The sequence below is a fragment of the Numenius arquata genome, chromosome 4 (assembly GCF_964106895.1).
Source record: "Numenius arquata chromosome 4, bNumArq3.hap1.1, whole genome shotgun sequence".
In the NCBI taxonomy this organism is placed as follows: Eukaryota; Metazoa; Chordata; class Aves; order Charadriiformes; family Scolopacidae; genus Numenius; species Numenius arquata.
The window spans coordinates 18012430-18029837 of NC_133579.1; the positions used below are offsets into that span (position 1 = coordinate 18012430).

General features: G+C 44.9%; 1 protein-coding gene across 1 annotated transcript in view; it reads right to left on the reverse strand.

Moving 5' to 3' along the window:
- The window catches only part of TAF4B (TATA-box binding protein associated factor 4b), a 76638-nt gene extending 65022 nt beyond the window's left edge, over positions 1-11616 (reverse strand). Inside the window, exon 1 of the mRNA XM_074146547.1 lies at positions 11295-11616. Within this exon, the coding sequence (XP_074002648.1) occupies positions 11295-11616 (322 nt within the window). The remainder of the gene's footprint in view (positions 1-11294) is intronic.
- Positions 11617-17408: the final 5792 nt, after the last annotated feature.

Sequence of the window (17408 nt, forward strand, 5' to 3'; positions counted from 1 at the left end):
CGGTTACCAGCAGGGATTAGTCCTGACATGCTTCACTGGAGGACTCAGGTGTCTCTTGCAGATTAACAAACAGCCCTTCGTACAATGAATTGAGACTTCTGTCTCTAGACATTCTGCCTGTCCTGCCAAAAACATCCTTTGGCAAGTTATTTCTTTTTCTTGACTGCCAGAGAAGGCAGTTAAAATAAAATCAGTTAAAATTAACTTCAGCCCTTTGTTCCCTGCAGACCCTCCTTCGGCTGCAAACCTGCAGGAAGGCTGGAGGGGAAGGAACCAGCAACTGAAACCCAGCTCGGCTCCCTCCAAAGCTACACAGAAGGAGCCATGCTACAGCTTCTCACCTTGATAACATCTCATTGAGATCCATACACTTTCTCTCCAGTGACCTTCCTTCTCCTGGAACAGGGGCTCCAGGAACCGTGCCTCCAGAAAGAGTGCCCAGCATCACTCCTGCAAAGCTCAGGCAGCCACCATGCAGAAGGCACGCCAGCAGCGTGTGCCATCGAAAAACAGATGCCTTCTATTAAAATTCCCTTTGCTGCTCAAACCTGAGATACCTCCGCTGTAAATTTTTGCTGTCCCAGCACCACCAGCTAAGGAAATCCAGCTTTTTCTTAACTTGGTTATAATGCACTTCAAATTTTCTAAGCTGTAGCTGTATTTAGCATCCAACCCAGGAATCAAGAAATGCCGGTTAGCAGGAGCAGCAGATACCTCTGCAAGAGAGCTTCCAGATACCTCTTCAGGTGTATCTACAGATACCTCTATCTGTAACTACAGACAGAGAACCAAAACCTCACCAGAGACATGAAGAAGATGATGTGGGGACATGGCAGAGATCTGTTTATGCCACTGTACGTAAGGCCACCTACATGGGTTTCACTGTATTTCAGGGAATAGTGTTAAGGAAACCACACTGTTGTTAACGTAAAGCTGTGCTGCCAACCGAAGCTCAGGGTTTCATCCAGCAGCACTGAACACCAATGTACGCTAAAAGCATCCCACCATAAGGGCAACTTCCACCATTAAATTTCTACCACATAAGACAAGCCTGAGGCCATTTCTGAAGGCGAACATCCATAAGGAATTTCCTGAGATGAACCAGCCAGCAGGTGTGTTCCAATGGAGATACTCCATATGCTGTTACATCTGAAGCTGAAGTTGTCAAGCCACCACTTCAATTACATGGTTTCCAACACAACAGCTCTTCGGAACTGCTGGCTGGGGAGCAACATGAGGAAATGAAAAGAAATTTCCTGTTCCTAAAATAAAATACAAGCAAGAACAAACTGCATTAGACCCAACTCAAAAGCTGCTTTCAAAGAAGAGTAAGTTTAGTTTATTTCAAAACAAGGGGTGCCTGCATCAGGTATGTTGCCAATCTTAGTGAAGTTCACTTTAACACCAATGACAAATACAGGGCTAAATGACTTTCGGTTCCAAATCAGTAAGTGAACAGTTTTAACAACAAAAATGTTTTAAAACAACAATAACGTTTTGGTGCTCTCTGTTCCTAAACAAATCTGATTCTTTCTCTGAGCTACTCAAAACAAAGGGATAGCTTTTAAGGCAGTTACAAGGTAAGGCCAAGTTTTAAAGGGGATGTTTTAGTAGGAAACTGAATGGCAACTAGGAAGGAATATTGGGTTTAAGTTTCTGAGCCTGACTATTTAGGATGACTCGAAATTCAGACAACAAAGGGCCAAATACTACTAATCCATGCAAGAGCTTTGAAAATAGTTTTTCTCTCTAAAGGCATCCTGTAAAAAAATACATTTTTTTCTTCTTCAACCCCATTTATTGAGTCCCACGGAACAGGTCACTTAAAAGTTACAAAACACATTACAGGACTGAATAAGACAGACGCAGAATGAACATTATTAGAGACAGTGAATGTTTAGGCACTGATCATATCAAGATGCGTTATGTTGTACAGTGACTGTAAAAGAGTGCTGAAGAGGCAGAAAGCGTTAATGAAATACTGTGAAAGACATAGGTAAACCTGATACTAAAGTGACTTAACTTTTACATGATTTACATAATCCTTCTAATATGTTAGGGTTGTATGTTTTCAGATGAACTATAGACTGTACTGCATGCGGGAGAACTACTTATTCCTCATGATCCTCGCTTGGTACTTGAGCTTTCCTAGATGTCTACTGCAGATTTCTGTACTGAAGGTGAAGAAACCAAGATGACAGCCCAATCTAGAGGCAACAGCTAGCTGTGCGTCTCACTGTCTCAGGAATGAAGCTACAATGAATATCTGGCAGCCACCCGAGGTTACCTCACCGCAGGCTCCCAGTGATGAGCTCTAACTTCTGTTCTTATATCAAATACAATTGACTTTGGACAAGCAATCTTCTAGGAAGCCACAAAGATTGCCTGTTTGTGGCTCTTCTTGGGAAAACATCTCTGATCACTCCTAGGTTTCCCAGACAAGCAGGATAGAGGGCTCATCTACACCGCATACATCATGTTGAGTTGTTCAGCTTGTACACTACATCCAAAGTACTTTATGCTGTATGACAAATGATTCCAACCTTTGGAAGTAAATTTTAGTTGATGGAAGAGGAATTCAGCAATGATCAACCCATAATCAACACTGCTATGGCAGCAACCAGAACCACTTACCACATACCCAGGCCCTTAACCAAGACATTCTGTTCACATGCCATTTCACTAACCAAATAATTACATATCTCAGAAATCACTCTCTGCGCCCTTTCCCTCTGTTTCAGGGAAGTTTCTATACCAATGGGTCTTTGCAGCAATGGCTCAGGACCAGTGTCTAGTGTGTAGATACTTCGGTGTCACAACAAGATGCTCAATTTTGAGTTCCAATGAAAGACAGGGCAGGAGAAAAGTTTAAAGGGCATAATCCCTATGTTTTAAACCTATAATAGAATACAGACAGGCTAAATAAGATACAGTACAATATTATACCCACATGTTCTTTCTAAAGAGATTGATTGTCTTTTGCCAGCTGCACAAACATCACACTACAGATTCTCGTAAACTCTGGCCTACAACTTTTAAGGTTTCACCAGCCTCGGTATCTGACCACATCTCACCTTTTCAAAACTAGGGACTCGCAGACATCGCTATCCAGTTGATAGCACTGTTTCACTAGCATTACTGTTTCCCAGATGGCCTGGGTTGCTGTGAGCAGCTTTTAAAACCACCATGCACCCACAACTTTCACACCAACAATTCAAAGGGTGTGCAGCCCCAGCGAAGGCTGCTGTCTCCAGTAACTCCAACCTTTCTCTAGCGAGGCTCTGTGCTAACAGTAGGCACCAGCTCCTGAGACGCCCAGTACAGGCACAGCCTTTTCAAGCAGAGGGAGCCAGGAAAGGGATGAAGATATCTCATCTAGGCAGGATGGAGCAGAGTCTGACAACCTATTGTTTCAAATAGTCTGGAATAATGGACACCACGTCTCTTTCTGAAGAGTCTAAACAACGTCCTCTCTCCCTCCCTTCCTGCAGGAACTAGACACAAACTGCTAAAAATGCAAAAATCTGAAGCCAAGTTTCACACACTGCTTGATCAGTAAGTCTTAGCCAAGCTGTTGGAGGCTAGCTGCACGTCAATGCGTTTTGGTGCCCAGATGGGTATCTCTATTTAACAGACTAGCAATTGGGTCCCCATAGTGCTGATGCCTTTTCTCTTTAGAACTGGGTCCTCCTCGACTGCATGCACAATTGAGCATCATTACTTGAGAATACGTTTCTATCCATGCCATTTACAGTTATAGTAGAACTCTCGTGAAAAAATATAACTGTCCCAGTTGCAAGGTAGTATACCTTTTAGTTATAGCAAACAGCAGATATCCATACCAACCATCTAAAGAAAATCTGGACACTGCATTGATTCTTGGAGGGGCTATAAATAACTGACAGGTCATAGATGTTTTTTAGGCATAGTTCCAAGATGGCACTACTGTTTCTATTCAAATTTAAAGTGTATTTATTGCACTTGAATCCCAAGAGGTTTTGGGTTTACTGTGGGTAAGCAGACAGGATTCCCAGCCAATGCTACATTCCACATGCAGAGTCTTCTTTGATATCATGAGAACATCTAGCTCTTGTCCTTGGGCCACATCTTTCAGCAACTGGGATCATTTCCCATCAGCATTTCCCCATCTCATCTTTGTGGTTTGCAACTTTGCTACTTGAGGCTTGATTGCTCTCCTGTCCGAGCGACCAGACAGTTCCAGGACTGTCTACAGATAAGATGATCTGACTTAAGAGTTCTCCAGGACCCAAGTTACTTCATGAAGGAGCTTCAAGTATTTGCAGAGGACTCAGCTGATAGCAGTGAAATAGTACCTCAAAGGAGCCAAAGTGATACTTCCCTACTTTCAAGACAAAGACAATTCCTACTGCACTGAAAAAGGCACTGAATCTATGCATGACACCCTCTTCCAGTTTGCTATATACTCCTAATACTCACTGGAGTTAAATTCTTTAAATAGCAAGTTAGCTGCTTGGCACACTGCAGCCACATATATACAGTGCACAGCTTTCTAAGGACCAGAAGGTATGCCAGTACCCTGCATTTACCATTTCTAGAACACTATTGAGCTATTAAACTGTTACAGAGAAATCTGAAACTTACAGAGTGTTGAACTATCAATCTTAATTTTAAACCAAGAGATACTGTTAAGCATAACTGGTGTCTTGGTAGACTTCTAATAAAGGACAAGATCAGCCCCTATTAAATCTCTGTGAAGAGGAGAACCAACTCAGTTAATCCAGATTAATTTCACAATGGGACACTTGTTTCCTTGGTGTTCACACGGGGAGCAACAGAAGGTTGAATTCCTCTAAAAGTATATACATTCACTACTCTGTTGGAGGGATTTTCACTTATTTCAGAAGGGCAAGCAGAGCTTAACACTGAATTTTAACACTGATTACCACTTTGCTCTAGGTGGGACTGAGCAAAGAAAAATTCTTCTGGAGGACAGCGAAACCTTCACAGAAGTATTAACTTCTGTCTACACAGATACTGTGGAAACTCACCAAAACCGTGTGATATTTGTCAAGTGGCTAGTACGCACGCCATATATAAAGGTGTTCTGAATACACTTACCCCCTTCAACACATACCACTGGCTGCCCCAAGCAGACTGTCTAGTAATACACCACCAAGCAGTAAGCTGGACCTGACTTTGAGGGCTCCACTCAAACTAGATGGCAACCGCACTTAGCAAGCTGCAAGTGAAAGTTTTCAGGTGTTGTGCCAACCAGGACATGCTATTTCACCCACTTGTTAACCTAGCCTGGACACCCACACAAGGAACTTTGATTTCCCAGGTAACTCCTAGGAGAAGCCAATACTAACAAAGCCATCTCCTCTGCCTCCACCAAACTGGAAGGCATGTTGCTAGAGGTCTGCAAACATGAGCGATGAAAACCAAGTGCCATCATAATATCTGACTGCTCTTAGTTCACCAAATTGTCCCAGTAAGATCATGGAGCTTCACAAGTTCTCCAGCCTTAAGACACCCTAGATTTGCCCGTTAACAATAGGAATACTCCATCTGCTTCCATTTTTACCCTGCTTCAGTTGTGATCAGAGAGAGACATTCCACCTCATTCCACCATTCTTTTCCACCTCAAGACACTGGTGGAAAAGATCCATTAGTGGACTTCACTTTAAAGGTGACCCAGACAGCAGGACAGACCTTAATCCTGACAATTCGAATAGCAAACCACTTAGAAACATCTATTGTGTTCTTTTCAACTTTGCAAATTATACACATTTTTCTTCTGAAATCATCAGTTTTCAGTGAAGTAGCTTCATGCAAAAAGAAGTCCAAAAAAAGTACTTGCCTTTGGGTTTTTGTCGAAGTGGTTAGGGGAGTACCAATTATTAACCTTTGATAATTATCATAAGCTTTGCAATTTACAGCAAAACTGTAACATATAATCCTACCCACAAAGCACAAGCATGACAAATACTTGGTTCTCTAAGATAACTTGAAAAAATCTAGTATGACAAAGTACTCAAAATAACAACTCACGAACTTACCTACTTTATCAGCACCTTTGGAAAAAGAATACTGAAATATAATTAGTATTTCTTGCAGCTGTCACTTGTGTGTGGATGATGCTTTTTTTTTACTGCTACAAGCTGATGGGTCCTTTAAATACTGCAAAAACAACAGAAGTCAGGCTCACATTCTCTCTCTTCTAAGGATTAAAAAAAAAAAGCTTACTATTCACCAATCTGTTGCTGTAATTCTTTGCAATACACTCCAATTGATTGTAAAATCTGAACAGCATTTAACATTAATTTTACTGAGCATCATATTTCAGTGCTTCGGTATTCAGAAGGCATCTGTTTTGTTTGTGAAAATCATAAATTTAGAAGTTAGCTTTATATCTTCTGCCAAGATTTAAATCATAATCCCTACAGGGCTGTGCATTTAATGATATGAAGGCATTGTTTTGCTAGACACATTCAGTCCTGAAAGCAAAATCAAGTCCTACAGAGCAGCTGAAATTCTACTGGTTACAGCATAAGACATTTACTCACTGTTTTTTAAGTTTGACTTAGCTCATCAAGTCTGCCAAAGCTTTGCTGACCCCTCCTCAGAAAAAAAGTTGACTGATGTCGCTCATTGTGAAGAGAGAAGTTTGCAAACAATACATCCTAATAAACCTGCTAAAAAGAGGACACTATCAGGATATAAAAGGTTGCAACCATGAATTATTTAGCCCCTACTGGTCATCCTACAGCAAAAATATTATGCTTAGGCTTCATGAGATTGTCAACATCCAGAAACTGTAGACTTTGAAGGAGTTTCTAGGTTTTTTTGTCTTGTTGAAACAAGAAATCTTTGGATCGCCGCCTCCTACCCAAAAAAATATAACCTATGAAGTGTTTTAAAATTAGTGCTTCGTCCTTTTCCAAAGTGAAGGACCAGATGCAAATATGAAAATATCAACAAAGAAATAACTAAAACATGAAGAGGAAAATTCAGGTACTGTAGCTGAGAGGTATTAGGCTAGCTTCAATAGCAGGATTTGGCAGCATCCAGATGTTTACCAGCCCTTACCTCTTCAGGTTACCTTAGTTTCTATACCCAGTTAAGAGAAACCTGACAAGGTGAGGCTTCGTACCGCTCCATAGGAGTTTTGGGATCCCCACATCAGCTCTCTACCTCCCACCCGCAGGTGTCCGCACACTGCCCGCCTGCCTCTTGCCACACAGCCCTGGCCACCCACCAGGAACAGCGGTTGTGCCTTCTGAACGCTCACCCACTATCAGCCTAGATAAGCTGCAGGCAGTGCAGAACCTGCCAGGGACAAGCCAAAACATCCAAGGGAAGACAACTGAGCTGCAAACAGAACACAAGAACCTGTATCTGCTGCCGTTCCCCTCCAAGTCAGGTGCAAAGGAAACTTTACACAGCAGCCACGGCTTGCCCCAGCTTACTAATACAAATTAAGGCCGACTTGGGGCAACTTCTCTTTGCTGACACCATGCATGTTCAGGCCCATTGGTGTTAGCAATAACGAAAAGTGTGAAACAGAAATATACGCAACAGAGGCAGCTGATGCCACAGTGAAGACTGCTGGCAGCTGCTGTCACAGCCCTGGAACCAGCAGCAATGGCATCAGGTGAACTTTTTGAAGAGCTTCCTGCTGTAAGCAGATCCTAAGGTAACAAGGGAGGATCCCTAGCACCCAGTCGAGTTCTGTATTTTTTCATGCCTCCGCAAGAGAAGCGGATACATCTGCTAATTGCCCTTTCAACGCCTGCCTGTAATGAGCACTCCAGGGCCAGGGGTAGAATGAAAGCCACAAGAACAGACACAGAAGTGACAAAAAACTAAGTTCAAGAAAGTAGAGAAGAAAGGAAACCAAGGAACGATATTCACCTTGTTATTTTTATGCTTTTTTTTCCCACCCTCCATTTCTCCAAAGTGGTGCGGGGCGCAAAGACTCTCAGGCAAGCTATAGACATTCGTCATGGCCCATGGAAACCTTGTCACTCCTTCCTCTTCCCAAGCCTTTAACTATTTATTACTGTTAATAGCACAGCCCAACCATTTCTCCCCCTCAACATTAAGCTCAAGTTAACCAAGAACACAATTTCTTGTTAAGCAGATGGTCCATGACACAAGACGTCTGCAGTTTTGTGAGCACTGTCACAGACCGCTCGACCAGCAGAGCTCAGGACCTCGCCATGCTGCTCTGCACTCTGCCAGTCCCACGGGCTGCTACATGCAAAGCCTTCCGACGTGCTCTTAACCTGTTCCTGTCAGCAAAGAGGGCAACTTTGGTAGATCATACCAAGGGTCCCTTTGGTAGATCATACAAGTTCCCTCCATTTAGGAAGACAGAGCCCAACCATTCAGTCTAAGAGCTGATGGTATGCAAGGTCAAAATGCCACAGCCAAACTTTCAAGGCAGAATCTGTCCAGCTGAAGGTCTGTAAAGGACACAGTCCCTGGCTAGAACCCTACTGCGTGCTAAAGCCCCCAGTGGTGGCCCACCGTAAGCCAGGGGTGGACTCACACCTCCTGACTGCTAGTACAGAAGATACCCTGATGGTGAAGGAGGAAGGCCTTGAGTACCAGCACTGGTTTAACAGCTGGCTACTGGCACTTTGTAGAGGATAACATCAGAAGGTGACAAAAAATCCTTGTCACTCATGAGCAATCCTGCGTCCTGCAAGATCTGGAGAACTTGCGAAGCACAATGATCTTTCCTGGGTAACCAGATAAAGTGGTACTTGGCAGAGGGACAATCCATGCTCAGAGAGGTGAGAAGCCATACCTGGTCATCTGCATTTCCCACCTCCTGGCTTTATTCTGGGTGAGAAGGAGAGGGAGGAAGAAACGGAAGAGAAAGAACTGCCTAAATCCATGACTTCCATGAACCTCTGCCGTCCTCCAAGCCACGGGGGCCAACGCAGCTCCTGAGATGCCCGCCCTTCCTGCAGCCCTGTAGAAGCACAGGAGCAATGCCTGCTCCCGGCCACAAGCAGTTCAGGAGTACTTCAGGATGACCAGTAAGGGCAGTGATGTCCAGCCTTCCTCAGAACAAGCCAGTTTACATACCTCCCTTTGAAAATCAATGGGAGGATGTTTTCTGTATGCATTTTTCTTAGCAGATGCCACAGACTGAATGTTGTGATTTTAAAGCCAAGTGCATTCTCCCTTCTGTATCTTAGCCTGCACAGCTAGATTTTGCAATTTATTTGGAATACAAACTTTTCAAGCCTAAGAATTCAGTGGTTTATTCCACTTTGTAAGGACGCTAACACTTGTGGCTGTAATGCTATTCATCTTGCATTTAAATTTCGGAGTTATTTTATTATTCATTAAAAATTGAATCCACATAGAAGACAGAGGCAGAATACTATTACTCAAGCCAGAATGCCTTTTTAAATCATCCTTATGGCAATTATTTAGACGAGTTTCCCTGAAACATTGATCCATTTGAAATCCGACAACTTCTACGCTCCTCCTGGAGCATTAAACTTCACACAGTTAATTTACAATGCAGCACAGCACCGGCACCTCTGAACTTCCAATACAAAGTCTGCTTGCTTTGTTTCTTGTCCCCGGAGCAAGAAAAACTAGCTGATGCAACTGAAGGGTAACGCTACTTTTGTTACATCTGCCTACTGCAACCGTGCAAGTCAGATGACATTCAGCAGGATGCCTGAATGTAATCAAACCCAAGCTACTAGGAAAAACAAAAGTTTTGCTAACTTGTAGTTCCCAAACTACAGGCAACTCGCATCAGCGTTCACCTTCACGGAAATATGATTAACTGAATATCAATACATTCCAGAAAACCAAAATACTAGAACCTGAAGATCTGGGGGGCTCTACTACAAAAAAAGAAATAATATATTTCCATCATGGTTCGTTTCAGAAGAAAGTTGGCAAGGATTTAAACTCATCCTTAACTGCTGACTACCCAGACGTTATAGCATCAGGTGAGTGCTGGGAAATCTACAGTGAAACTTACTGATTAAAAAAAATATTTTTTTTTAATTACATTAACATTAAATATTTCCTTGAGAGGTGCATGTCTTTGATAAAGACATGGAGGAAAAAAAGAGGAAAGAAAGGAAGAAAAAAAAAAAAGAAAGAAAAAAAGGAAAAAATGCAAATATGCACCAGCAGCACGGGAATTAATGTAAAACCAGTCATCCTTTTAAGCAACATCCTACCTGAAAGTAATTGCAACAGATGCTCCAACAAAGGAACTGTCCTGGCAAGAAATAATTATAGCAATAAAGCGACAACGTATCTTGGGGTCTCAATATAGCGAGACCAAGACCAGTGGAATCCAAGCCACTTTTTTTTAAAAAAGCATTTAATTACAGCCTGACAGGGAAGAGCGGGAAGTTTTGAACCAACAGCATCTTCTTCCTCTTGTGAGAAAGTGCAGGTAGGAGCCCCAGCAAACCCTCTGCTGCTATCCAAACTCTTAAGCCACCTTTATCAGCACTATACAATTCCTACATTGATATTTTCTTTGCCACTATAGGAAGCACATCTGTGAGTGTGGCACCTCTCTTAAACTCTTCGTTTCCCACATATCCTTTATAGAAAAAAAGCGCTGCAAAGGGCCACCCGTAATGCAATTTCAACATCGCCCTCCTTACGCGGGGTAATATTTTGTTTCTACGACGGTTCACATGGGCCTGGTTGTAACAGGGGAAACGATTCCCCCCGGCAGATCTCGCTCGGCGGGGGAGCGAGAGCTGCGGGACCGGCACCGAAAGCGGGAGCTACTTCGCACTGGCAAAGCTTCCCCGCGTTAACGCCTTCACCCAAGTTCCACGAAAGCCTCAACTAGTCTTTTTCAAGTCACAAACTAAAGGTAACTTGGCCACGGAGTTTTCAGATAGTCCTCCCGCTCCTCGTGCTGTCCAGCGAAGTGAAAAGTTGCCTCAATCCAGAGACTTCCAGATCCATCCTCCAGACAGGCTACAAGCATCCCGGATGCCGTAAGCATCCCCAGCGCTGAATGACTTCACCCCTTTACGTTCCCAACGCCCTGCCACACAGACAAACACCCCACTTCCCACAAGTTTGGGGCAGAAAAAGCAACTCGCCCCAAACTTTTCGGCACACACGTGACAGCCCCTCGCGGTACCGGCAGCTGCCCCCCCGCACCCCCCCCCCCCCCGCCGCTCTGCCCGTCCCCCGCCGCAAGGGCAGGGCGAGGGGCGCCCGGCTGCCTCCCCACCCGGGGACCGCGACATGCCAGGTAAGTCGCCACACGGGACCCAGCAGCCCGGTCGCCCACTCACCTGGGGGCAGCTGGAAGTTGGCCGGTACCTGCAGGGTGGCCGTGGGCGGCCCCTTGGGTGCCACCGGCCGCGGGCCCACGGGGGCGGCCACCCGCGCCACCACGGGGGCGGCCGCCCGGAGCGGCCCCGGCGGCGGTTGCGGGGCGGCGGAGGGTACCGGGCCGCCGGGCACCTTGGCGGCAGGGCTGCCCCGGTCGGGCGCCGGGCCCGCGGCGGAGGCGCAGAGGAGTCCGGCGGGCGGGACGGAGGCGGCAGCGGCGGCCGCCTGCTCCGGGTGCCCGCCGGGCATCAGCCTGACGGGGGCCGCCGCCGAGGTGCTCATGGAGGAGGAGGCGGAGGAGGCGGCGAAGGGACGGGCGGCCGCGTCGCGTCGAGCCCCGCGCCAACCCGCAGCATGGCGGGCGGGGGGGGGGCGGACAGGGACGCTCAGGCGCTGCCCCGGCAGGCGGCTCGCTCGGGGAAACACATGGTGGCCCCGCTCCGCCGGCTGCCGACCGCCGCGCACGTGGGCCCGCCCGGCCCGGCCTCCCCTGCCGGCGGCGGGAGGGAAGGAGGACGGGCGGAGGGCGGGCCCAGGCCGCCGGCGCGGCCCTACTGCGGCGGCGCCCGGCCCAACCGCCCCTCAGAGCCCGCCCGGCCGCGACCGCCCACCCACCCTGAGCCCGCCGTGTTTATCGAGCCATGCGCCCTCCACCCCGCACCCCCGGCGCAGGCGCCGAGGCCTGGGTCCCCGGGCCGGGTGGGCGCTGAGGAGAAAGTTGTTGGCGGCCGAGGTCCACCCCCGGGAGGTGAAGGAGGCGGTGGCGACGGCTACGCTGCCCCGTTTACGGGGTCTCCCCCCGAGGCCCTACCGGGAAGGCGACCGCGTTTCCCGGCTGCCCGCTCTCAGAGCCCCGTAGGTGGAGCGTGGGTGATGGCTGCGGAGCTGGAAGCACCTGAGCGTACCCGGGGGCTGCAGGTGTCCTCGGGGCTCTCGTTAACGACAAAATGAGCTCCAGCAAGTGCGAGGGGTTCCTCCGCATGGCTGTGGGCACAGGACCGGGGCTGAACTCGCTCGCAGGCCCGAAGGGCAAAAGGAGCGCCAGCCTGTAAGGATGAAGGGGACAGAAGCTGTCCCCTTTGACCTTCACGCCCAGAGCTGGGTTTGAAGAAAGGCTGAGGAGGGACATTGCAGCTCGCTCCTCTTGCAAAGCAAACGTCATCCTTACAGGAGACATACTGAATTGTTTTTAACAGGTATGTTGTATAACTAAAAGTTTTTGCTTGTTTGATAAGGGTATCAGCGTGACCTTCAGTAGTCCTGTTTTGAAGTTTTTACTTACCAAGGCCAAGTTTGGGCTAGCTTTTAAGAGGTTTTTCAAGCGTGCTTATGCACCTGCTTCTCTTCACCCATACAACTCAAGGGGCGTTGCTCATCTGCCCAAGTTGAGCACAGTGTGATTACGAAAGCCAAGGCCTGGAGTACAATGGTATGAAAGGCACAAAATCTAACAAAATATTAAGAGAGCAAAGAATTATTTTCATTTTATTTACTCTGATATTAAACATCGTTTACAACTGTGTTTTCCAGGTAGAAATGTGGACAAAAAATTCTAACACTTGAGGATACACTGAAAATATGTAAAACGTGAACAGAATGCAAAAAAAATACACAACTCTCTTCCATGCCCTGATAGATAGTTCCATGCACTGCTGCTTACGGCTTTGTCAGACTGCAGGACCAAAGGGAATGCTTCTCTTTTTCACCATTTCCATTCACAACCTTGCTCAATTTCACAGTATTGCTGCTTTAAAGATGCTACCAGCAGCAGCTGAAACAGCTGCAGAACGGAAATTGCTTGAGATGAGAACTGAAAGCATTCGGCCACAGCTTAATTTCCAACATGGTCACAACACAGGTAACTGTACCCTCCCAAACTCCGCTAGCGCAGGTAACAATGGGCATGAAGATAAGTCACATGGACAAGATGGATAAATGCCTTCGTCTTTTACATATCAAGTTCATTGTACCATGCTTCCACCACTATGGTTACACTGTTGGCTTTAACGGATTGCAGAAAGCCCAGCTATCGCACCTGGATTTGCAACAGACCAGGTAGAAAACACAGTGCCACAGAAGCCTATACTCAAGAACACAGCAAAACCCTATTTAGGATCAAAACACAGTATTTTCTCTTTTACGCAGCATCCCCTCTTCCTCATCGCTGCAGGTCTCACCTTGCCTCAGCTCTCAGCGTGCCAAGCAACAGTCCGAAATCCCAAAGAGGCAACAGCAGCAATGGTCACAGTTTCCAAGTATGAGAGCAGGCAAGGAAGATGGTGGAAGAGGAGGCGATGGGATAACACCAGAGGCACGCAGTCTCTGCACTCCTCAGAACTCTGCCAAGTCTGAGCAAATTACTTCCCTTCTTATGCACGTGAATCTGCGTTACGCACACAAAGTAACAGGCAGGGTACAGCGAATTACCTCCCACATGCCAAAGGATGCTCAGAGACCATCAGAGAGGGACACTTCAGTTCCTGCAAAGACCAACAGTGATGGATGGCAGGAGGAGGAGGATGCAAGGGAAGGCACACTGTCCACTGTTCTTGGACTTCAGGAAGAACAGAGCTGGCTTTTTACTTAAGACCAACTTTTTCTCTTTATGGGGCCGTTCAACTTCTGAAGGAATCTCTGAGACTCCCATGCAAATGCTCAGGAGTGGAAGCATATCTGGAAGAGACAAAAAGAAACAGCTGAAGAAGATAAAAGTGTACGCAGTAGAGCTGCAAGGCACAGCAGAGTGTGAAAAGAGGAAGCAGAAAATACAGGATAGTGAGAGAAAAGCATACAGAGGCTGCAAAAGGAGCAAAGGGAGTGATATGAAAGACAACACAGGAAAAGGTATAGCACAGTGATAATAAAGAGAAAAAGCCCACCGAACAAAGCCCAGAAGATTTAGAAATATGCATATCTTATAAAAAAAATAAAAACACTGAGCTAAATTAAAGTGCCATAAATGTCCACTCCAAACAAAGCAGATGCATCCATCATTCTATGAAACTGCACAGACAATAAGAGGAAGGGTCCTTTTTTCACACTGGAAAAAATATGTTGTAATTCAGAGGACTGAATATTACCAGTTGCAGTCTTCATTACCCAGAGTAAAAGAAATGCAAAAAAAGTCAGTCATAACAAGGAACAAAGAATCTGGAATTTTAAAGCTGTTATCAAAACTGAACAGATAACTTTCATTACAGGTGCTGTAATTTTTGTCACCACCTTCAGTTTTGTGATTTTTAATCTTTATTTTCTTGGGTGACTGCTAATACGAAAAAGCCCCCGTGCATTGAAAAACTTTGAATTAAGTCATCATTCTTGTCTACAGCTTTTTTCCCCAAAGACCTTGTCCAGGACATGCTGATAAATATGGTAACTGCTTTTCAAAGTCAGCTGAAGATATATCTAGCCATTCACTCTGTGAATTTCCAGCCTTGGAGAACTGACCTGCTTTACTGCTTCAAACAACCCATGAATGGACTCATCTGATATTCGGGTAGAAGTATTTGCTTTCCCTTCCTGGCAGAGGAAAGCATTACTGTAAACAACAGTTCAGATTTCCTTCCCGGGGGGCTATTAGGTTATATACTGCCCATGGTATGGTCTGCATAACCCCTTTCCAACAGCTGAGACCCATACTGTGTACAATGAATCGGTCTCTCCTGTACTAAGCTTTCTCTGGGATTTCAAATAGGATATTTAAAACACAAACCAACTACCCACCCTCCAAAATCCCTATCCAGAGAGCAGGCCTTAACTCTTCCAAAGACAGACCTTTATAAAGGCCTCAGATCTTACATCAGTTTCACATCCAACACTTCAGTTTTAGTGTCCTAACAACCCTATAAAATCCATCTAATATGCTTCAGGGTTTTTAATCTGTCACTGATCCTTTTTACAAAGTTTTATTTTCTCTCCGATTGATAAATCATCAATTAAACACAACCAGTGAATTAGCTGGAATGAGAAACTTGTAATATTCGCCTTAAGCTTTTCTTAAATGACAGAGACTTGGCAGCACTACAGAATTAACTTAAGCGTGTAACTGCAACATGAAGGGAAGAAATATGTGTGAAGATTTAATCTCATTAGTTAAAATAGTTCATTTCAATGGGAAAAATGAAAAGCTTACCATGAAACATGTTAAATAGTAACAAAGAACACTAGCTCTTCAGGAAGAGATGCTGAAAGAAATGAGATAGTATAGATAAGAGCAGTAAAAATCAGGGAATAGAAAATTTCACACACAGAGAAAAAAAAATGAGAACAAGCTAGTTGGAAGTGCAGAAATAGAAGATATGACCAAAAAGGTTAAGTAACGGGAACACAGTTGCAAATGTGAATTTAGTTAGTGATGAAAACTGTCAAGTGAAATCACAACTGGCTCTTTAATATCCTCAGAAACCACACCTCTACCTTAAGTTGGTGATTTGAGAATTTGAGTAGGTTTTTTTTTTTTCCTACATTTATAGTCAGTGTTACAGTCTCCCCTGTTTTTTTCTGTCTTGACTGATGATCTTTTACAGCGGTGCCTCTCTCTTTTGGACATTCAGGTGACAGACGCCAAACACAACATTACGCTTACATAAAGAAGTCAAACTCTTTGTTCCATGAGATACGATACACTGCAGCTTCAAAACCATATGAAACATTTAAAAGTACAACAGGAAGGTACAGCAAAAGAATTAGGCATAAGCTGTGGATGCCCCATCCCTGGAAGTGTTCAAGGCCAGGCTGGATGGGGCTTTGAGCAACCTGCTCTAGAGGGAGGTGTCCCTGCCCATGGCAGGGGGGGTTGGAACTCAATGATCTTTAAGGTCCCTTCCAAACCAAACCATTCTATGATTCTGTTGTTCTAAGCTATAAAGCTTGGTTGACTGTACTGAGCTACTAATAACGAGAGCTAACTCAACATGGAGCTCATCCATACGGTGATGCATGTTAGGTCCCAGAAGAGGAAATCCTGTCTGGATGCGCACCTCCAGTTCCTGCTGGTTTGGGAAATCCAGAGCTACATCATGAAGCCACAGAAGTGATCTGATGAGGTGGGAAGGTCAGGGAAGCACACGCACCTCACAAACTAGGCTTTAAGTAAGGAAGAACGATCAGAAGACTAAGTGAACAGAGGGAGAAAGAAGGGAGGAATGGGCACAAGCAATAGAAATGCATGGCTGAAAATACACAGTAACAGGAAATAGGTACAGGTAAAATGCCTCTGCAAAAAAAGATGCACAGTGTTAAAGGTTTAGCCATTGGGCACAATTATATTCTCAATGGAAGACAGTAAAAAACGCAAACTGATCTAAGACTTAATATTTTAAGAATTATGTAAGTGTATTAAGAAGTCGTACTGGACACCACTTGCTGTCTGGTAAAATCACTAAAAGAAAGCAGTTTTATCACTGAAGCTGCAGTGGCCTATGATAATACAGCATTATATAAAGTGACATTGCTAATCTATTTTTCATGAATAATGTACAGCGTTGCAACACTCAGTAAATGAAACAGAACACAAATCAGAGCTTTACTGGACGCTTAATACCACTGAGCAATAATTACCCCTTTTGCAAAAAGTTACAGTAGAAAAGAAAAAAAAAAAAAAGAAGTGGGGGTTCTGACAGTTTTTTACATATCTTGCACCAATACTAACCGGCGATAATCATAAGGTCCCAGAAAACATGTTATTAACCTCTTGTGGCAAATATATGTGTAAGAAATAAAAAATAAAATGTGAAGATATGCCTGTCTGCACAGTGCCGGATGAACAAGCTTATTGGGTTCAGCACAACTGTAGCTCCATCAGGTTTCAGGAAAACTACAGAACGTAGCTCAGGAAGAACCAAGTTCATTCAGCAGCTCTGTGCACTGTAGACAATTACTGCCTCTTAGAACATCAAAAACATTATAACAGCCATTGTAATTGTTCTGCAACTTAGGTGTTTTTCTCTTTTTCTTTTCAGATGCTTTTTCCTGTCTCTATTTCCGCAACTTGAATTTCAGTTATCTTGTGTTACTCAGATTTTAGTGCAAAAGATGATTAATACCATCGATTCCCAATTGTGATGCTATAATCT